This window comes from Sinocyclocheilus grahami, unplaced genomic scaffold (assembly GCF_001515645.1).
Source record: "Sinocyclocheilus grahami isolate Dianchi unplaced genomic scaffold, SAMN03320097.WGS_v1.1 scaffold3.1, whole genome shotgun sequence".
Classification (NCBI taxonomy): domain Eukaryota; kingdom Metazoa; phylum Chordata; class Actinopteri; order Cypriniformes; family Cyprinidae; genus Sinocyclocheilus; species Sinocyclocheilus grahami.
The window spans coordinates 4,937,339-4,960,672 of NW_015505182.1; the positions used below are offsets into that span (position 1 = coordinate 4,937,339).

The 23,334-nt window shown below is 36.2% G+C and overlaps 2 protein-coding genes across 3 annotated transcripts in view; both read left to right on the top strand.

The window, feature by feature from the left end:
* The first annotated feature begins 395 nt into the window (after window positions 1-395).
* On the top strand, window positions 396-19,981 carry LOC107572144 (protein FAM126B-like). 2 transcript variants are annotated; one of them, XM_016258590.1, is made up of 13 exons: window positions 396-639; window positions 8,695-8,777; window positions 9,846-9,902; window positions 10,984-11,088; window positions 12,116-12,295; window positions 12,386-12,466; window positions 13,486-13,601; window positions 14,966-15,061; window positions 15,312-15,428; window positions 16,110-16,197; window positions 16,651-16,801; window positions 17,264-17,398; window positions 18,993-19,981. In XM_016258590.1, exons 3-13 carry the CDS (start codon window positions 9,852-9,854, stop codon window positions 19,583-19,585), a joined length of 1,713 nt encoding a protein of 570 aa, XP_016114076.1. In that variant the 5' UTR covers window positions 396-639; window positions 8,695-8,777; window positions 9,846-9,851; the 3' UTR covers window positions 19,586-19,981. The 2 variants fall into 2 exon arrangements, with proteins under 2 accessions (XP_016114076.1, XP_016114145.1); XM_016258659.1 differs by lacking the exon at window positions 17,264-17,398 and having other exon boundaries at window positions 18,993-19,980.
* A 2,155-nt stretch (window positions 19,982-22,136) lies between these two features.
* The window catches only part of LOC107581615 (protein diaphanous homolog 3-like), a 344,565-nt gene continuing 343,367 nt past the window's right edge, over window positions 22,137-23,334 (top strand). Inside the window, exon 1 of the mRNA XM_016267247.1 lies at window positions 22,137-22,647. Coding sequence (XP_016122733.1) covers window positions 22,507-22,647 — 141 coding nt within the window. The 5' untranslated portion in view covers window positions 22,137-22,506. The remainder of the gene's footprint in view (window positions 22,648-23,334) is intronic.

Below are 23,334 nucleotides of genomic sequence, written 5' to 3' on the forward strand. Positions count from 1 at the left end.
ATCCCATGATCTCGTCCACAGTTCGTGAAAGATTCCCATTCCTCATGGAAAATCCAGTGCAACAGCACCCAGACTATTTGCTATAGTTACATGACCCTTTTCACCCAAGAGAATCGCAAACATAGGAACTCGAAGTCCACTGCACTTCCCTGAGTGCATTTTTACTGAGATCGATTACGCGTGTCACCTGTCTTAACCCAGCACGGGTCACCTATTCACCTGACCAATTGAGTCTCTCAGATCGAGCCCGACGCGACTGGCCAATAGCGGCGCAGCACGGTGATCACCGCTCAGCTCACCACTCACCGCACTGCGCAGCTATTGGCCAGCCGCGGCGAGGGCTCGATCTGAGAGACTCAATTGGTCAGGTAAATAGCTGCAAGTTGGCAGGAAGAGCTAGAGAGCGGAGATACATGATGATGTCAACACGGCTGTGATCCTTTCGGTCTGACAAACGCAAGGCCTTTTTAACCCATCGATTCCTTGATATAAATAGTAATGGTCCGGTGGGATTGTACAAGTAATGTTCTGCTTGATCTCAGAAGTGGTCGTTGTGTCGGGTCTGTCCTAAGGCGCATTGCAGCGTTGCTCAAGGACTAGTGATCATCTGCAGCATCCGGAGGAGTCCAGATCCTACTGGTATGTAATTCAGAACCAAACCATTGATAGAATCTGTATGTATGAGCAAAGATGAGCATGTTTAATGCATTTGAACCACATACGTTGGAAGATGACGCTGATTCGCTTATATTTAGGCCGAATGATTATTAAATATATTTATTAAATTGCATTTATGGTCACTGAAAAGTTAACAACAACATGTCATATATATTGCAGAGATGATTTGAATAACACGTTTAGACTTGTATTATGATAGAAGGACACAAAAATATAACCATGCTTTATTTCTCTTTTAAATGCAACCGTAAATTTAATATAAACCAAACTCCCTTTTTTTCTATATTTATTTCAGTATATTACAATAAACATTAGTTCCGAGCAACATCCAGATAGTTGTACAGATGGGCTTGAAATAGGTTATTTCTAGAAAACGTAAAATAAATAAAATTATTACTGGAAGTTTGTGCAAAATGATCGATGATTAGGTTGTTATTATGTGCTCTTATAAAATATTGTATAATATATATTTTTTATATTTTATAAAAATAATTTTATAATATTAACAGACAGTGCTTGGAATTCAGTATTTATTTTGAATGGTTAACTAAAATAAACAAATAGATTGTTAACTTTATTGCAAATAATAATACACATCACTGGCTATACATTTACACTTATTGTACACTTACTCACATTGATTGACTTTTAGTGCTGTATTTTTAACCTATAAGAGTACAAATTATGTAATATTTTTCAGCCTTGAGTCACGCTCTGTTTAAAAGGATTACTATTATTTTGTGTGTGTGTGTTTTAACAATTAATAAATTGATTTAGCTGAATCCATTCTAATAGTCTTGTGATTTGGCTGGCTCTAAATATAAAAAAAGAAATTTAACAACAGAGAAAGTGATGCACACTAGGTCTGAATGCATATTATTTTTTTATAGATATAGATAAATATAATATTTGTCAGCATATTATCTGTTTTTATAGATGCTACAATTTTAAAGAAACAAGCGCTCTTTAGTTTTAGCATAATGGTTTGGCCTAGCTCTTCTAACTTTTTAAGGTATTTTTCAATATGCATTATCTATTCTCTGGATACCTTTACACCACACACACATTGGCATTATTCCAACTTCTGGCATAACACCAGTTTTAAATCTCATGCACAAAGTGAAGTGATTTGATGCCAGAAAGGCACACCTATAAACCAGCAGTATGAAGTTTGCATTTCCACCCCCCTCCCCCCCCAAACACAGATGCAGCAGTGTTGAGAGCAGGAAGCCGGTGTTCACTGAAAAACCACAGTCAAATGACACAGGAAGGATGGCAGCAATCACTGGGGCCTGATTCGCCACTGATGTAACCCTAGAGTAATTCTTTAATCAAACCAAATTGGTCTTTTTGTCTTGGACACAGAGTTGTTTTTATCTCAGAGGAGCTGGATCGTGACCCTTGCCAAGGAAGCAAAGACATTTATAATAAAACAATTTATAAGTTTCTATTTATCAAAATAGCCAAAATAATAAGCAGCACAAGTGTTTTCAACATTGATAATAAGAAATGTTTCTTGAGCAGCGAATCAGCAAACTAGAATGATGTAATAAATGCTGAAAATTCAGGTTTGCCATCACAGTTATAAATTACATTTTAAAATATATTAAAATAAAACTGTTATTTCAAATTGCCACAGTCAAATGACACAGGAAGGATGGCAGCAATCACTGGGGCCTGATTCGCCACTGATGTAACCCTAGAGTAATTCTTTAATCAAACCAAATTGGTCTTTTTGTCTTGGACACAGAGTTGTTTTTATCTCAGAGGAGCTGGATCGTGACCCTTGCCAAGGACTTGTATTCTGTGCAGCACAGAGATTTGCCTGGGCGAGATTAGACACCATCTGGCTAATTTGACAGGATTGAGAGTGATGAGATGTATCTTACACTGTCAGAACAAAATAATTCTTGGTGTGTTTGAACGCATGCATCTAGGAATGCATATGCTTTGTATACGAGTCCATATGTTTCACTTGAATGTTTGTCCTCACTATGGTAACCGTGTGAGCTGTGGGTATCTGATGAGATTTTGAGTGTCAGCTCAGGTGAATTGTGTGTCTGTGACAGTTTGGAGTGCGTTTCAGCCAAGTACTTGGAGTATGTTGCACAACCTATTTAACAATGACCTTTCTGTTGCGTCCCGCTGCTTACTGCTTTGATCTCCGTTCAGTGAAATCACCTCTCATTTTCCCTCTTCTTGTCTCTTTGCACTAAGCTCTTTTCCCAATGGCTATTTTAGGCCTCGCTGTGCATCCCTCTTCGGGGGACTGTATACACTTAATTATCTGGCACTGAATCTTGAAAGCTTCTTACCCGTTGGCAAGGGTTAGAGAGCAGGCACGCTAACCGTGTAGCATTGATGTAGCAGAGGTTTTGGTCAGGCAGATTACCCTTTCTTGAGGTAAGGCTTTAATTCTGAAGGTTTGCAGCTTCTGTGTAAAGAGGGGAGTGTCTCTTGTGAGGGGAGCGTTGACAGCTATTTTGTTGCAGACATTCTGCATTTTTCAAATATTTTAGTCAAAGTTTTTCAGAGCCTCAGGATAAACTTTCATTTTTGACTTGGGAGGCTCTAAACTGAATGAGTGGTTGACGTAACTTGTCCATGAACCTTTGTTCCGGCATCACGTTTTTAGGTTAAAATTTATGTTTGAGGGAAAAGTGTATTTGTATATTTTATAGTATTTTTCCAGCTCTTGCATATCTATTTGATCTATATATATATCTATAGTCTAATTTTATAATATATCTATAATCTATTTGCCTATACATGTTGTTAAACATTTAAGCATAATACGTCTTTTGATTTAATATATACAGTATATTTAAATTTACACAGCATGTATGCTGTAAGTGGTCACTGTTAATCCAGGACAAAATTACAATTACTAAATGTACACTGTGTTCACCAAGGACACGTTAATCAAAAGTGACAGCAAAGACATTTATAATAAAACAATTTATAAGTTTCTATTTATCAAAATAGCCAAAATAATAAGCAGCACAAGTGTTTTCAACATTGATAATAAGAAATGTTTCTTGAGCAGCGAATCAGCAAACTAGAATGATGTAATAAATGCTGAAAATTCAGGTTTGCCATCACAGTTATAAATTACATTTTAAAATATATTAAAATAAAACTGTTATTTCAAATTGTAATAATCATAGTATTACCGTTTTACTGATAAATTGATAACTTAAAAATATGCAGCCTTGGTGAGCATAAGAGACTTCTTTCAAAAGCTTTAACATTTTTTACTCACCACAAATGTTTGTACACATGTAAAAATATGTACAAATAATATAGTTACACATGTGCAGTACTGGTCATAATCTTAATGGATAAATAATGAAATTATTTAATATGTTAGTAAAACAAGTATTTAAAAATTAAACAAGTTTTCCTGGTAGTCTGTAAAAGTTTTACTTTACTTTAAGTTTTAACTGTTAAATGTTAATTTGCAAATAATATGTAATTGTAATTTGCAAATAATATGTAATTAAAATACAGTAATTGTTTAATTACTATAATAATTAATCAATAATACATTTTCTTGTTAGAGATTTGTTTAAAATGTGTGTGTGTGTTACTTGTACATTAATATCATCTTAAAGGTTACAATGAACAACAGAGCATGCTTTACATTTACTTCTAAATCTAATTTTAATATTATGTTTCTACTCCAATTCATTGCTAAAATAGGCCTATAATAATTGACACAGTGGCTGTCACAACTTGTTTTCATGACATATTTATTAAATAATTAAGAGTTAACTACAGGTTAAGTAAACTATGAATATATAAGCTAATATATTTAGCGAAATGCTCAATTTTTTTCTAGTGAGCTGTGCATGCTGAATGATTTGGTCAATGACATTGTGACATTATTTACAAGCTGTTTATTGACGTCTTAGAGATGGAAGGAAGAGATGATCGCGTTCACTCACGCTCCATGCTGCTGTTTGAACCGAGGGTCCTATTCAGGCATCTGTCATGCCGCATCAAAGACTGTCAAAATGGCAGTTATTATTTGTAGGGCTGGGTAAAAAATATCGATATCTCAATATTAATCGATTCTCATTTTTATGGAACGATTATTTGTTTAAAATGTGTGTGTGTGTTACTTGTACATTAATATCATCTTAAAGGTTACAATGAACAACAGAGCATGCTTTACATTTACTGCTAAATCTAATTTTAATATTATGTTTCTACTCCAATTCATTGCTAAAATAGGCCTATAATAATTGACACAGTGGCTGTCACAACTTGTTTTCATGACATATTTATTAAATAATTAAGAGTTAACTACAGGTTAAGTAAACTATGAATATATAAGCTAATATATTTAGCGAAATGCTCATAGTATAGCCTACAATGCCGGTGTTCCCGTGAATTCAGTTCCCCTGTTTCCCCTTCTGCATGCGTGCTGACCCTATACAGTCTATGATGCTGACAAATAATGCTGACTCACAGCCTGTAAGTACATTTTCATATTTAAAGGATTTGCCACTGATGATTCAAACGTGAGTTTTGAGCAGTTTAGAGTAGCGCTTGTTGTTTGTCGTTTCTCTGATCACAAATGCAGACATGGTTTTATGTTTACGCGGCGTGATGCAACGCAACGCGTAAAAAGACAGTATAAGTCTTTATAGTCAGTAATTATGTATTATGGGGATAATACTTAATTATGCAATTAAGTATTATCCCCACTGGATGCAACAAATGCCTCGTTTATAATGGGTTTTATTTTAATTTTTTTCTAGTGAGCTGTGCATGCTGAATGATTTGGTCAATGACATTGTGACATTATTTACAAGCTGTTTATTGACGTCTTTCAACAGTTGAAACACTGAGATATTACATGATACGTGAGATGCTCATTTGTGTTTATTTAGTGTTATAACTAGTAGTAAAGAGGAAGAGATGATCGCGTTCACTCACACTCCATGCTGCTGTTTGAACCGAGGGTCCTATTCAGGCATCTGTCATGCCGCATCAAAGACTGTCAAAATGGCAGTTATTATTTGTAGGGCTGGGTAAAAAATATCGATATCTCAATATTAATCGATTCTCATTTTTATGGAACGATATCGATTCTTAAAGGGGTCATATGATGTATGGGGATAATACTTAATTATGCAATTAAGTATTATCCCCACTGGATGCAACAAATGCCTAGTTTATAATGGGTTTTATTGGTTTTGTCTCATCGCGCCGAGACGCAGGGCATCACAGTATGCTAAGGGGTGTAACATTTCCATCACACGCTTGAGGAATTCGGCCAATCACAACGCACTGGATAGCTGGCCAATCAGAGCACACCTCGCTTTTCATAACGATGAGCTTTGTAAAAATCGACGCGTTTCAGAAAGGCGTGGCATAGAGGAGAAACAATAATGTACAGTATGTGGAAAATAATGTTTTTTTGAACCCATTTTATTACACAAAGTACACAAAATAATGTTCTTTTTTAGCAACGTCATATGACACCTTTAAATCCCAAGAATCGATTAGTCTAGCCTGTTTTCATTTTATGGACGGAACGTTGAAGGGCACTTCCCATCCAAATTATCGGAATAAGCATTGTGCTTTGGTACTTTTAATATGAAACAAAGTCTCGGATTTCAAATTCTTTCTATTGTATTGCATTATTCAAACAATAAATGCCATTTTGGCGCTGTTTAATGTAGAGTGACAGATCGCTGTAGGGCCTTGATCAACAGACGCAGTAGCGCATAGCGCACGTGAACTGATCATCTCCTCCACATTAATACCAGCTTCAGCACAAAATAAACATCCATGCTGCTGTTTGAACCGAGGGTCCTATTCAGGCATCTGTCATGCCGCATCAAAGACTGTCAAAATGGCAGTTATTATTTGTAGGGCTGGGTAAAAAATATCGATATCTCAATATTAATCGATTCTGATAGCTGGCCAATCAGAGCACACCTCGCTTTTCATAACGATGAGCTTTGTAAAAATCGACGCGTTTCAGAAAGGCGTGGCATAGAGGAGAAACAATAATGTACAGTATGTGGAAAATAATGTTTTTTTGAACCCATTTTATTACACAAAGTACACAAAATAATGTTCTTTTTTAGCAACGTCATATGACACCTTTAAATCCCAAGAATCGATTAGTCTAGCCTGTTTTCATTTTATGGACGGAACGTTGAAGGGCACTTCCCATCCAAATTATCGGAATAAGCATTGTGCTTTGGTACTTTTAATATGAAACAAAGTCTCGGATTTCAAATTCTTTCTATTGTATTGCATTATTCAAACAATAAATGCCATTTTGGCGCTGTTTAATGTAGAGTGACAGATCTCTGTAGCGCCTAAGTTCAACAGACACGGCAGCGCATAGCGCACGTGAAGTGATCATCTCCTCCACATTAATACCAGTTTCAGCACAAAATAAACATGACTAAACATCCAAAGGCAAGTTAAAAGACAGTTACAATCCGTATCCTGTCTCATGTAATCGCTCAATCAGTGTTTCAGCCGCGCAAAGACGTCAATATAATGTCTTGTAAACAATGTTATGTAACGTCACATTTATCTCAGAAAAACATATTCGTGACCATAAACTCATTAGTCAGATAGAAAAATAAACTGTAGAGAGGGGCATTTTGCTAAATATGTGCACCATATAACATATTCATTATAAATGCCATTTTGGCGCTGTTTAATGTAGAGTGACAGATCGCTGTAGGGCCTTGATCAACAGATGCAGTAGCGCATAGCGCACGTGAACTGATCATCTCCTCCACATTAATACCAGCTTCAGCACAAAATAAACATAACTAAACATCCGAAGGTAAGTTAAAAGAAAGAGTACAACTTTACGATCCGTATCCTGTCTCATGTAATTGCTCAATCAGTGTTTCAGCCGCACAAAGACGTCAATATAACGGCTTGTAAACAATGTCACGTAATGTCACATTTACCTCAGAAAAAACATATTTGGTGACCATAAACTCATATCAAATAGAAAAATAAACTGTAGAGAGGGGCATTTTGCTAAATATATGCACCATATAACATATTCATTATAAATTTGACTATTCTTCAATGTTTAATTTGTTTGAATAAATCCATCACGTTTTTATGACAGCTGCCATTGTTTATATTTCACAGAAACGAATTGAAGTAGAAATATTAATATGTAATTGTAACTTAATTATTTTAAAAACTTCATTAAGTGTAATTTTAACAAATCAATTTTAACCTTCAATGTTATAGTAATATAGTACCAACTGACTCATGTAAATTTTACAGCATTGTTTTCCCTTGAGAAAATTTGGCATTTACTGTACCTGATATATATATCCAAAATAATCGTTATTGAATCAAATCAAATTGGTAATAGAATCTAATCGCAAGCTTGTAAATGCGAATCGAATCGTGAAATTTGTCAAAACCCAGCCTTAATTATTTGAATTTCATGATAAAATGGACAGAATTTGACACTGTTTCTTAAAAGTAACAAACACCAAGCTTATTCGATTATTGGGAGCTTTATGTGTGTGTATATACATGTATACATGCAAAGCTTTAAATGACAGCATATAGCACTAGCTGTAAGTGCAGTAACCTCTGCTTCCTCTAGGCTATCTCAGGACATGTCTCGACAGCACAAGTAGGATTTGGGTTGTTGGCAGATTTTGTTTAGTGTGTAAAGCATCTGTTCTGTTCACCTCAGATTCACTCCCAAACCCCCAACACAGCGCTGCTGTCTAATCAGAGCACAGCACTCTCCCCCTCACAACACACTGCCATATGCAGAGCCTGCCATTTTAAGAGCTGCATACAAACATGCATAAACACAGACGTCCTGTATTAGGACTGAATGGGGTAACACCTGTGTGTGTGTTTGCAATATTAAATGCTCAGTTTGGAACATGAGCCAACAGTCGCTGTAGTAACCGTGATGCTTATGTGTCTGGCAGGTGTGTGAGCTTTAATGGAGTTTTCTTATGAGCGGGATGTGTGTCTTCTTTTTATCTGCAGGCTGTTTGACCGGAGATCAAGAGACATGGAGAATCTGAGCCACATCTCTCCTTATCTACACTTCTGAGCTGTGTTTGAGGCAGGTGAGCCAAAATGAACACTAAAACGGTCAGGCCAATTTGCACATATTAAAACAATAATAAATCTAAATCACTCAATAACACAACTGAAGGACTAAGAATTAAGTGTAGTATTGACCCAAAAATGGTAAGCAAATCAAATGATGGATAAAATCAAATCGTATATTTCCAGGGATTCTTTGAAGAAGTTCAACCTTGCTAAAGAAACCCATCTGGTCTTAGATGGTTTATGCTGGCCTATATGGTTATTCCAAATAAATGTTGTTCTTTTGAACTTTCTATTCATCAAGAAATCCTGTGAAAAACTGTATGTCAGGATTCATCAAACATCCTGAAAAAACAGTATCATGGTTTCCACAAAAATACTATGCAGCACAACTGTTAACATTGATAATAATAAGAAATTACATTACAACCATTACTCAGTGGCGATATTATGACTCAATAGTGTCACATGATCCTTTAGAAATCATTCTAATAAATATATTTTTTTATTGTCAATGCGCTGCATAATATTTTTGTGGAAACCATGATACTGTTTTTTTCAGGATGTTTGATGAATAGAAAATTAGAATAGAAATCTTTTGTAACATTATAAACGGCCACTTTTGATCAATTTAATATATCATTACTAAATAAAAGCATTAATTTCTTTAAAAATCTTACTGACCTCAAACATTTGACTGATGGTGTACTGTAGATATACTTTATATTTGTCTATAAAACTATTTTAAGTATTTAAAAAGTTCCAAAAGTTTTTTAAAGATCAAATTAACTATTAAATTAATAAATTAAGTCCAAGTGTGTCTAAACTTATAATAGTATATAAAACCTGTGTCAGAGAAAATGACATTAAAACTAGCCATAAAACTGAATTGCATGGAATAATGCAAAATACTGTATATTTTCATGGTTGTTGAGAAAAGAAATTTGCCTGGCCAATTTTTTTAATTCAATGATATTGACATTTTTTGGTTTTGGTGCAAGAGAGGTAATAATCTTCATTTATTACATTTTTTTCTGTACATAATTTCTTACCCCCTTCACCTTTTCCTTATTTTCTCTCTCAAGAGGACCATGCTCTGCTCAGAGCGTGGCGTGGTGGAGGAATGGCTCTCAGAGTTCAAGGTGAGAGGTTTGACATCCTTGTAGGATTTAAAGGGGTCATTGGATGCTACATGCACTTTTACAAGTTGTTTGAACTGAAATGTGTGTTGGCAGTGTGTGTACACAACCACCCTATAATGATAAAAATCCACCCAGTGTTTTTTTTTTTAATCTACTAAAATCTTTACTTTTCTCAAACGAGCCGATCTCAGATGCCTGTCTGTGTGACGTCACAAAAACGGGCCCCGCCCACGATAGTTTGATTGACAGTAGCGTTTCAGCACAGACTGGACTGGTGTCTTACCTTAGACCCGCCCTGAGTGAGCTGAGCTGTCATCAGTCCGCCACTGTTTCACCGCCGGAGCAGATGTAGACAAGAATGACTCCTAAGTGATTGAGGTGTTCTGTTGTTGGATGTAATAATGAACATAGCAGTCGTCATTTACTCCCGACATCTGAGCCGCTGAAGATGCAGTGCATTTGTTTTTGAAGGGAATGCGCCCCCGATCTACGTAAATGCGTCTATGTTCGCGCGAATCTTTCGTGATCCAGCTTAACCTACAGAAGAAGTGAGTATAAGGTTTTTAATAAATCTTTGCAAATCGCCTTTCCTAATAATGTGCTAATTAGCAAGTTTCACGATGAATGCGGCTAAAGTAAAGTAAGTCTCTCTCTGAGAGCAGCTCAGAAGAGAGGGGCGGGGTCAGCAGAGCTCATTAACATTTAAAGGAAAATGCTACAAAACGGCTTGCTCTGAAAAGAGCTGTTTTTTACAGGGTAAAAAAGGTGTTTTTTACACTACCATTGAGAAATTTTAACCAAACTATGTTACAGACTTTTCATTAAGACCCTAAAGAGTCATATCAACTTGTGGAAAATGGGCATCCAATGACCCCTTTAATATGACATTTTTTTTATATAGCTCACTCAAATGAAGTCCTCCCTTCCCAAGTGATCTGAGCACAGTGTCCCATTAACCACATTTGGTTTTGGAATCTCAGAACTTAATGGAGGAATATTTTCAGTCTCCAAGTTAATTCAATTCCAGGCCGATTCAGGTTGAGGCTGCTTAGTCATGACAACCACGGTTTCTCCTCCTTAGATGTTACCTGACGATCAAATCCGCAGCTATTCTGGCAGCCTGCGTCTGAAGAAAGCTCTTGTACCTGCTCTCTACACTGTTATTCAGGAGCAGCCCAGCAGTGAGGTATGATGAATCGCTTGAAACACTTCAGGCCAGATTTATGTTTCATTTAAGAATGTTATGGGTATTTTCTTGTCAAAAGGGTCTTTTGTTGGGTAATGATTCCTTCTGAAAGCACGTGGTGATATGTGCATTCAGAGGTGGTTTGAAAAGGCATGATTTGAGATAAGACTTTATTTATTTATTCAGAGTATTTAGTGTTGTTATCATTAACTGAAAAATGAAAACTATTAAAAATATTTTTCATTAATTGAAATTATGCTGAAATTAAACTATTAAAAATAAAATTAAGTTTTATTTAATAAAATATTAAATAAAACACTTAAGCTTAAAAAACTTAAAATTAGAAATTTTGCATTTGCAACTAATTGGAATAAAATAAGTTGAAGTACTAAAGTGACTAAAACTGAAATAAAAAAGAAAGCTAAATAGAAATATTAAAAAATATATAAAAATGACAAAAGCATATAAAAATGACTAAAACTGAGTCTGAAATTAAAATGAAAACCAAAAATGTTAGAATAAAAGCAAATTCAAAATGTTAATGAATACCGTAATAGTTTATACATAATACTGATATGAATATTGGTTAATATTTTTCATGCCTCCATGACCTTAATTATGTCAGCATTTTCAAGTTGTTTAAATTGCATTAGTTTAATAAATGTTATATATATATATATATATATATATATATATATATATATACACACATTAAAAAAATATATATATATATATATATATTTCAATTATGAAAAAAAAATTTGTCCCTTAAAAAGAGCAATGTGACCGCAAGATTTGCAAGGAAAGGAATATAATGTGATTTTGATTGATTTAATATTATTTCATATAATTTCATATCATATTATAATATATCAGTTTAATTTTTATAGTTTGTCTTAAATATGCTGCTTCCCTTATGCTTGTGTTTTTTTTATTCATGTTGTAAAGGAGTGTTCCTCTCGGTTCCTGTGTCCCGTACTGTCTCTTTTACTTTGTCATTGTCTTCTTTGTGTCTCTTCCTCTCTAGCTGCTGGCTCCGGTGTGTCATCAGTTGTTTGAGTTGTACCGGAGCTCAGAGGAAGGTTTGCGTCGGTTTACTCTGCAGTTCCTGCCTGAGCTCATCTGGGTGTTCTTGCGGCATTCTGCCAGCAGAGAGCGCTACCGCAATGGCTGCGTGGAGGCCCTGTTACTGGGGATCTATAACCTGGTGAGAGATTGGTGATTGTGCATTACCTGCATTTTCCTAAAATTCATTATCTAAAGTTGGCATACGCTATATGTACGTCTTGTGTTACAGGAAATTGTGGACAGTAAAGGAAATGGAAAGCTGCTGTCATTCACCATACCGTCTCTCTCCAAGCCTTCAATATACCATGAGGTAAGAGGTGAAGTAAAATACAAACACTTTTGAATCTGACCTGTATTGGATGTCTGAGATACAAGAGGTATCAGTGTCAGATCAATGAAGATGATATCCTGTTATTATGCACACAAAACGCTGATCTGCTTTCATTTCACAGGGTACAGGAAACTAGAAAGGAATGCTCCAAACCTACAAAAAGTTAGAAAACCTAGTGTTTTACAAAATGGTTTCTTTGATGATTTCTGGGGTGTTCTGGGAGCTGCAAAACCTGAGTAAATCATTGGGTTTGCTGGTTTTACTTAGACCTTGTATTAGGTTAAAATAGTACAGTTGTTATGGTCAGGTCAAATTAACCTTAATTGGATTCACAATAATTAACAAAAAACAAAAACTATTGTTTATATTTATTTATATTATATTTATTACTATTGTTTTTGTTTGTATATGTGTGTGTATATATATATATATATATATATATATATATATATATATATATAAATCAAATATAGTTATAATATTGTTTTATATGTATTTGTGTGTTGTGTGTGTATATATCATCATAATCAAAATATAAATTTTGTACACACTTTGAGAAAATGTTATAAAATTTCAATAAACACGTCACTGGTTAACCTGTATTTCCAGCTGCTCAAAAATCTAAATGGGTCACATTGACCCGAAACATAATATAAGGGCTAGTTTAAGATGGTCTCCCAGTCTTGCCAAGCCAGTCTGTTAATCTAAACCTACTGTAAAACCTCTCCAAAACTAACCAATAGACCAAGCAAACCAGTTTAGACTGGTTTAAGTTGTTTTTTCAGCAGGATAAACGCCATCTGACACTTGTTTACACGGTCTGCCAATGAAAATAAGGCTCATTCCTTAAGTAATCTGGTTTCGATTGAATTTTATAAGGCTGTAAAAGCATTTGACATGAATATTCAGTAACTTTTGTTTGTGAGCATTACATGAATTACTAGCCGAATTACTAAATGATTTATTACTAAAGCCAAACGCTCTTACGTTTACCGCAGCCATCCAGCCTGGGGTCCATGGCGTTAACCGAGGGAGCCCTGAACCAGCATGACCTCATCCGGGTGGTGTACAGCGGCCTGCTATCTCAGAGAGAGACATTAACCTCACAAAATAGGTGATTTTTTTAAAGGGGTCATATGATGCGATTTCAAGTTTTCCTTTCTCTTTGGAGTGTTACAAGCTCTTCATGAATAGATAAGATCCCTAAAGTTGCAAAGACTAAAGTCTCAAACCCAAAGAGATATTCTTTATAAAAGTTAAGACTCGTCGACGCCCCCCTAAAACGCCTCGTTCTAACACGCCCCCACATGTCTACGTCACGATGTGGGAAGATTTGCATAACACCGCCCAAATGTTCACACAAAGAAAGAAGGCGTAACTTTGATTCTCGCTGTAGTATTGTTGCCGTCACCGCCATGTCGTGGAGACGCTGTGTTTCGTTGTGACAGCAAAAATACTTTGTTTGGCCTTCCAAACGAGGAAACAACTAGAAATCAGTGGTTAAGTTGTATTTACAACACTGTTCCAGAACAGTTCAACCCATATATTCAGATGTAAGCAACGCATTTTTTACGGAGGACGAAGACTGTTTCCTGGTAGAGTAGACTACAATGCCGGTGTTCTGACAAATAATGCTGACTCACAGCCTGTAAGTACGTTTTCATATTTAAAAGATTTGCCACTGATGATTCAAATGCGAGTTTTGGGCAGTGTAGAGTAGCACTTGTTGTTTGTCGTTTCTCCGATCACAAATGCAGACATGGTTTTATGTTTACGCGGCGCGAAGCAACGCAACGCGTAAAGAGACAGTATAAGTCATTATAATCCATAATTATGTCCCCACTGGATGCAACAAATGCCTCGTTTATAATGGGTTTTATTGGTTTTGTCTCATCGCGCCGGGACACGGCATCATAGTATGTTAAGGGGCGTAACATTTCTGTCACACGCTTGAGGTATTCAGCCAATCACAACGCACTGGATAGCTGGCCAATCACAGCACACCTCGCTTTTCAGAACAATGAGCTTTGTAAAAATCGACGCGTTTCAGAAAGGCGTGGTATAGAGGATGTATAGAATGTACATTATGTGGAAAATAATGTGTTTTTTGGCAAACTGAGGTTTTGTACTTATTCCTTCTTATGGATGAAGTAGGTTCGATGTGTGGAATATTTCTAGGCATCTGATTAATCGCCCGCTGGGCCGTTTATTGCCGTGAATTAGCTGTTACTGTTTTCCTGCAGGTTGAAATGGGCTGTAACGATTTCTCAGCATTTTTGTTTCATTAAACCGCTGCTGGAGCTTCATGACAGTAATATCCATGCAGATGTAGTGTGATTTGTTATTACCATTCCACCGGCTAGATGCATGGCGACAGTCGCTGACTCATAATGTACCGCTGTCTGATTTGTCGTTGTAAAATTATGCAGATGTCAGAGGGGGGGTTGTGTAACAGCAGCATGTGTGTGTCTCCTGCAGGTTTGAGGTGCTGTCTTTTCTGATGCTCTGCTACAACTCAGCTGTGGTCTTTATGCCTGCGTCCTCCCACCAATCGGTTTGCAGAATGAGCACACGGTAAGGGGCGCCAGAGTTGTCTTTTCTGCTAATGATCCGGGAATGTCTCGGCCTGTTTTTATCACTCTCTCTCTGAAATTTCTTGCTGGAACATGCAGAGATGGAATGAGTAAATGGATTAAATGGAATATTGATTTGGAGAGAGAGAGAGGGCAAAGGATTTCTGTGGCGGGTCACAGCATTAGCATAAAGACCTCCAAATAAACATGTCATTAAAGATTCTCTCTGAATCTCTCTCGTTAATATGCAGACTGTGTGTGAGCGGTTACCCGCGGCAGCAGCAGAAGTCGTGGAAGGAGCCGTGTAACCGTGTACGACTGGAGTCAGAGTTTATGGTGCAGATGCTGACTGCTGTTTACCACGCCATGCAAGTTACCATGCTTATTAGCAGGCCTATTGTTAACATATTTGCTGTTTATTAGTATTTATAAAGCACATATTTTGCATGATCACCATGCATATTCTTCATCCCTAATCCTACCCAATACCTAAACTTAACAACTACCTTACTAACTATTAATAAGCATAGTTAATGGTTTGTTAATAGCAAGAATTGTACCTTAAAATAAAGTGTGACCAAGTTTTCTATTTTAAATAAATGCTTTCTATTCATCTTGAGAACAATATATATCATGTTTTCCACAGAAATTAAGCAACACAACTGTTTCAACATTTAGAATAATAACAATAAGAAATGTTGAGCAGCAAATCAGCATATTAGAATGATTTCTTAAGGACCATGTGACACTGAAGACTGAAGTAATGATGCTGAATATTCCACTTTGCCATCACAGGAATACATGTCATTTGAACATATATTAAAAAAGAAAATGTATGTAATAATATTTCACAGTATTACTGTGTTTTTGATCTAATAAGCTTGAAACATGAGAAACATCATATCGCCCTCAAACGTGTGTATTTCTGAGCAACATTAAACGCTATTTTCTTTTTACATTATTAAGAGAAGGAAATGTCTTGTATATTTAATTCCAGAGTGGTGTGCTAATGATCTCATCTGCATGATGATACTCTCTCCCATCAACAGTTATAATGGGCAGTGGGACCTGGGGAGGGAAGCTTTGGATGACATCCTCTACCGAGCACAGCTAGACCTCCATGCCCAGCCATTACTGGTAAAAGTCATTTGTTACAGTACAATTGGGGAAAATACAGTGGGGTCTGAATGTCTGAGACACAAAATCTTTTTTTTTCATTTAAACATGGAAAAATCAATGTCTTTGAAAAAGTTAAAGCGACGAAATACTACAACATACTTGTAAATTGAAGAAGAAATATGAAAGATTCTGCATTATTTCTTAATCAGCAATCAAATAAGTAAATTTCAGTTTCATATCAAACAAGCAAAGACTGACTGATTTGAATTTCTTTGTACAGATGTTTTTGTCTTGAAGCGTTTTCACTGGTGGTCTCAGACTTTTAGACTCTAATGCACTATACTAGTAAAGTCGGAATTGTGGTTTGTGCTACATGAATGTGCCCTCCATGTTTCATGAAGCAACATTTAAATAACAATTCTTAATGGAAATGTGATATTTCACTGGATGTCGTTGACCTCTCATCCTCAGGTGGCAAATGCAATTAGTCGCTCACTTCCGTCCCGTCCTCCGGAGGGTTCGCGGAACCTTTTGGAGGTGGAAGTAACGCCTGCCGGGAGATGCGTCTCACAGGCAGCTGTCACTACCGCCTCCATTCGTCGTCTCCGCTGGAAACGAGAGGGTATGCGAAATATGCACACACACACACACACACACACACAGTTAGACAAAAAACTTTGGTAGTACTTTAGGGACCAATTCTCTCTCTATTACCTAGTTGCTTATTAGCATGCATATTACTGACATATTGGCTGTTTATTAGTACTTATAAATCACATATTAATGGCTGATTCCACATGACCATTTTTAAATCTCTTAATTCTACCTCATACCTAAACCTAGTCGTAGTTAATTGTTAATAGTGAGAAATGTTCCCCAAACGAAAGTATGACCAAAACATCTTCATTTTATACTCATCTTTTTATTTTGGTTATTTTCTTTCATGATCACTAAAATCATAATGAGAACATAAACATCCTCATCAGTCCCTCCATTCAAGCATCAGGAAAAAGTGGCCATTTTTGTGTGTGAAATTTTCCCTCTGTCAGCATCATGTTCAGTACGCTCACTGTCTTCACCTCAGATTGTTTTGATTTCTCAACCACGACTGAATTCTACGCCTCCATCACCCCCAACCGATACACCCCGCTGGAGAGACCAGACAATCCTGTGGCACACGGGCGGATAAAGTGCACCATTCACCTAACCTTGCAAGGGGGTAGGCAGGGCTCAGGAACATCTCACCATTAGACAGTCCATGCACAAGCCCTGCCCTTCTTGGTCATAGAAAGTGTTCATTGGCCTACAGATTAAACTAACCCCATTGCATGGAAAACTTCCTTCTGTTTGTTTCTAGTGTCTCCACATACCTTAGTGTTGTATTGTGATCATTTGTGTTTAACCTTTTTATTTGTCTTGAGTTTTGTTTTAGGATACTTTTACAGTGCTTGCAAGGCAAGATAGAATGATATTCCTCTTCTTTTTCCTTCTTTACAAATTTCTGCAGTTCATGTAGCTCAAAGCACTCAATGTACAGGTTCTTTCAAATATTATTTAATATTTGCATACAGAATTGTGATTGGTCTTGGATTGGCGTGTTCAAGTCATGTTGGAATGATCGTACTGTATTTGCAAATTGACTGCACATGAATACCTCCATCATGTCATAATTACCAATAACAACAAGTTAAAGCTTTATTATGATTTTTGCTCATAATAATAGGATCAAAATTGTATTTTGTGTAATATTAATGAAAAATAGTGTTAAAGGTTGACATAAATGACTACTTATTGAACATGTGCATCAATTACACATCTAATGTGCATTCTTTGCTCTTCCTTACGCTGCATTAATGCTAGAAAGCTTGCTTTCTTTGTTGGGAAGTGAAAAAGAGAGGGGAAATTATATTTGTCCAGCACATCCATTTTATTCCAACCAAACTCGCTTATGAACCTCTGAGGTGAAAGTAGCATTATATCTTACACTACTGTGCAAAAGTTGGTGGTTGGTAGGATTTATTCTTTTAATGTTTTTGAGAGAAGTCTCTTATGCTCACCAAGAATGTATTTTTTTTACATTCTTTTACAGGAAAGGCAGTAATATTAAATATTTTTAGTTTAAAATATTACATTATTACTATTATTGTTATTAAGAAATAAATGTGATACATTTTTTTTTTAAGTTTATATTTGAATATATTTAAAAATGTAATTTATTTATTATTATCAGTGTTGAAAAAAGTCATACTGCTTAACATTTTTGTGGAAATCATGATACATTTTTTTTCAGGATTGTTTAATGAATAGAATGTTCAAAAGATTAGCTTTTTTTGTGAGCATTTTATTGTGATCAACTTAGTTTAATGCATGCTTACTGAATAAAAGTATTTAGAAAAAATAAACACCTAGAACTGTGTGAATCATTGGTGTGAACATTGGCGAATCATCTCATCAGAGTTCACCAACAAAATTGTCCCCCTGAGCTTGAGTTTCTCCCATGTTCTCATGTGTATGAGTGGAAGTGAAAGGAACGAATGGAGTCTAGTGTAACCGCAGCTTTACACTTCAAAGACGGTGTCATGTTGTTTTCTGTCGGCTGTGCAGGAGAATCAACACAAGACGCGTGCTGAGTGTCAAAGCAGCTGCGATGCAGCATTTCACTGAGATGCATTCAAAAGCCTGAGCTTACTTCTAAGCTCACCTAACACTATTCTTTTGCTGCCTTGCAAGCGCTGGAATTTCCTCTAGGAAATGCAAATCTAGTTAATCCAGCTTTGTTTTCTCTGCCTCATTGTTCCCTCGCTGTGTTTTAGATGCCGATGGCGTGAGCTGTGGAGAGGACTCTTTTGACCCAGATGAAGGGTTTTCCTCTGGGGCTTCCAGCAGCAGCCAGCCCAGCAGCGTGAAACGAGACTGGGTCATTACGGGCGTTCGACCTTTCCGAGATCCGGGAGCCAGGCAGAGGGAGAGCACTTCGGCCGACACCAGAGCCGCCCTTCGAAGCCTCCACCAACGGCACCAGTCCCCTCCCCCTGCCATCAGCCTCCGTACTGTAGAAAGCAGTCGCAGCCCGAGTCCCAGTGCTCCCAGATGCTTTCTGGATCCACATTACATCCCTCCCTTCGCTGGTGAGCCACCTAAAACCAGCAGCACGTCGTCTTGCAAGTCTCTTGACTGTACCGGCCTAAACGGCTCATCGGGACCTACAGATAGCCTGTCGCTGGGAAGCCTCAGTGCAGACAGGGCACATTATCTGTCAACCATCAGCTTGCAGGATGAACGACTAGGGCGAGCGACGCGGAGCCAGGATCTCCTGTCCCCCAGGAGTCCGTTCTCCTCTGGAAGCCCACTGTCCAAACAGTCTCGATCACCCAGTTTTAATATGCAGATTATATCACAGGTGTAGAATGATTTTGCTGTGTGTGTGTATGAGGATATGGATGTTTATTTCTGCCGTGGAATCAAATAAATAAATAAAGGTAATTATGACTTTTTATCTCATAATTCTGACCATGTTTCTTAAAATTCTGATGCAATATCTGACAATTCATATTTTTATCACATAGTTTTGTTTATATCTCACAATTCCGATTTTTTTTTTCTATATATAAACTCAGATATGATATATAAATTCACAGCTCTGAGAAACATTTTTTGTGAGATAACTAGCAAGATATCTTGTGAGATATACACTTGTAATAGAGGAAAAAGGTCAGAATTGTGAGATAAAATCACAATTAACTTTTATTTTTATTTCATGATGTAAAAAAGACTTTTGAGGAAAAATTTTGATTTTCAAGATAGAAACTCTAAAAAAAAAAAATTTCCAATTGTGAGTCGGAATTAACTTTTTTAGTTTTTATTCCGTGGCCAAAAAAAGAAGATTTGCGAGAAAGTCAGAATTGTGAGATATAAACGTGCAATTCCAAGGAAGTCACAATTATCTTTTTATTTCGTGGAAGAAGAAAAAAAAAGAATTGCAAGATGTAAACTCAGAATCTGAACAAAAAAATCTGAATTGTGTGATATAAACTCGCAATTGGAAGAAATTTTTTTTTTGTTGAATTAAAATCACTATTTATTTATTTACTTTTGTGGTGGAAAAGCTTCCATATGAGTGAGAGAGAGAGAGAGAGAAGCAGAAATGTTAACATGCATGCATACAAGCATGTTGTCTTACGGTGTGCGTGTGAATGTGTTCGAATGAGAGTGCGCTCGTACACTTTTATTTGATCATTACATTATGCACTTGGGTTCAGTGTGGAGGAAATATTTGTTTTGCACAATGGACACATTCAAGTGCACATGATTTGAGACTGTTTTAAATGTGCCATACAAACATACAATAACAACATAGTGTTACTTTAAGAGGAACACACATTACCGTATCAGAGCAATGAACTTCAACAACCGACAATCACGGTCAATGCAAAGAGAAAGGCCTGATAGTGCATGATCCAAAGAGTTTTATCCAGCCCAGCTGTACTGTAGGCCATCCTCAAGGAATCCTCTTCCATGTCTCTGTTTCCGTTTGTGCCGATTGTGTCCGCTTAACTGTTGCCTGTGCTCTTCACCCACCATAGAAAATAAATTGTGTGGACTGCCTCAATAAAACGCTACGTCGTGAAAAAAAACAAAACAAAAAAACAGTATGTTGTACTTTGGAACAAGTTTATATTTTAAATTGTGTATATTTGTGTAAATGATTATTGTACTATAGAAAGAGTATATGCTAACAGAATCTATATTGCTTGGACAGAGATAGAAAGCTATCTGCTGAATGGTGAATAAATGTGCTGTTCATGGGAGCGCTCTCTTTTTTTTTTTTCATTAGGTATCTTGACCTAAAGAATATTTTATATTTTGTATAATATGGTGGATATACAGTTGAGGTCAGAATTATTAGTCCCCTTGGTAAATATGAGTAAAGAAGGCTGTGGAAATAAATATGCATTGTTTATCCTTTTGATCTTCACAATAATCCAATGTTACATTTAAGTAAAACAACTGAAAGTGGGAGAAAATCACATTACAAAATAAATGTTTTTCTCCCATATATGTTAATCCGTGAGTAAAACCAAATAATTTAGTTCTGATGTGCAGAGATTCAAAAAACTAAAAAAACTAATAAAATAAAAAATAGAAAGGGGCTGTAAAGACATGGCTATTTCCACCTTCAGGGCAATGATTATGACATTTCAATCAAATGGAGATGTTACGAACTTGCCTGGAAGAGGTCGTGTGAGTGTCTTTGAGTGGCCAAAGGATCACAGCTGGAGAATTGCAGAAATTAGTTGAGACATGGTGAGAAAGCCTAAAAGAAAAACAAACATTTATTTCGTAATGAGATACATATAGTGTAATACCCACTATGTAGGCCTCAAGATGACTTCAAATGAATTACAACACGAAACAAACTTTCAACTAAACAAAATCTAAAACAAAACTTAACTTAATAGTCACAACATTAGTGGGAATATTGTTCTTACATTTTTGACGTGTAAAGATATTTTGTGTGGCATTTCAAGAAACATTGTAAATGATAAAAATTAGTAATAATAAAACAAATGCATTTTAAAATCCTTATACTCTAATATCTAATTATTAAAATATAAAAATAATATATACAGAAGTATAAACTATAGAAACAAACAAGAATCCCTTGTTAAAAACTGGTAAATATTTTACAAATTATATTTTACATTTAAAATGTGTTTTACTTTAGTACAGTAAAACCTAAGTATTTAATATTGCAAACAATCTTGTATACCTTTTATTATATTATACATCACATATATATATAGGACAGACCTTAGAAGCGCGGGTGTTAACCATGTGACCATATGCGGAAGCTAACAGCAGAGTAAATGAAACTCTTTCCTGTGGAAGATTCTTTACTCGAACATCACGTGCTGCTCAATCCGACGCATTTCATTGGCTGTTTTCGAGGCGGGAGTTTCAGATTCCTGGACATCCGTGTTAACATTTCTTCGTATTCCATGTCAGCGCTCTTCTTTAAGTAAAATGGACAACCTATAAACATCTAAAAAATTGACTATTTTGTCGCACTGGAGAGTATTTTAAACACTTACGTCAGTCTAGTGGTTTGAAAAGGGGTGTTAGTGGGATCTAAAGAGCTGGCCATTGGATTACCGCCTTATTAGACAACAACCACTGTCAACTCTCAACCAGTACGTCTCGTGCACACGTTCCCTCGAGAGAACGCCAACTTAATCCGAGCTCGCGCTCGTCTCTTTCAACGGTCAATTTTGGGATATCATGAGCTCTTAGTTCTTGGCAGAAATAGTTATATATCTTCACCTGGACATGGATAACTACCGCCATCAGCGATATGAAGGCTCGACTCAAGGGAGGGAAAACAAAATCCATCGAAAGAAAGGATTTGGAGTCGGAGTGTCGTCTCAGTGCAGTTCAAGTGGGGATGACGGAGAGAAGAAACCTAAATTTGTAAGTTACACTTTTTGAAATAATGATATAAAGTGTCTCTGTTCTCATAAATGGTTATTATTCTAGTAAATTATCATATGTCCCCACCCTGGCTACTGTCAGGCCTCTGGTAATGAATCACTGGTTTTTGAGTATTAGGAAAATGTTTACGTATTTATCAGTGTTTTGGTGCAATGTCTTGCTTTTATGTGCGTACATTAATATTTTCTTGTCTGTCACTCTATATGGGTCGGCACTGTTAGATACTAAAATAACGTGTCAAATATTGTTAATCAGTATTGACATATCTAACACTGAATGAATGACTGAAAATGAGTTTCGGCAAACAATCACACACGCGTATTAAATTATGTAAAATATGTAACCATCCCAAACAGCAGCCTAGCTTAGTTGAACTCATATATGGTGAAATATGGAAGTAAGATTTTGAGTTGATTTTATAAATGTTTTCATAGCCCAACAACATTGACAAATTGTAGAGAATGTAGAGACACCGCTTTACATTATAATTTAGATATAGTAGTCAAGGCCTAATAATAATGGTTCCTTAAGTTGTATAAGTTTTGTGTGTGTGTGTGTGTGTGTGTGTGTGTATATAGAGTGATTATTTATATATATATATATATATATATATATATATATATATATATATATATATATATATATATATACACACACACACACACA

Coding starts and splice junctions, on each gene's coding strand:
- LOC107572144 (XM_016258590.1), top strand. CDS start 9,852: ATGCTCTGCTCAGAGCGTGGCGTGGTGGAGGAATGGCTCTCAGAGTTC. Junction 9,903..10,983: donor AATGGCTCTCAGAGTTCAAG/GTGAGAGGTTTG, acceptor TCTCCTCCTTAG/ATGTTACCTGACGATCAAAT. Junction 17,399..18,992: donor TCACCTAACCTTGCAAGGGG/GTAGGCAGGGCT, acceptor GCTGTGTTTTAG/ATGCCGATGGCGTGAGCTGT.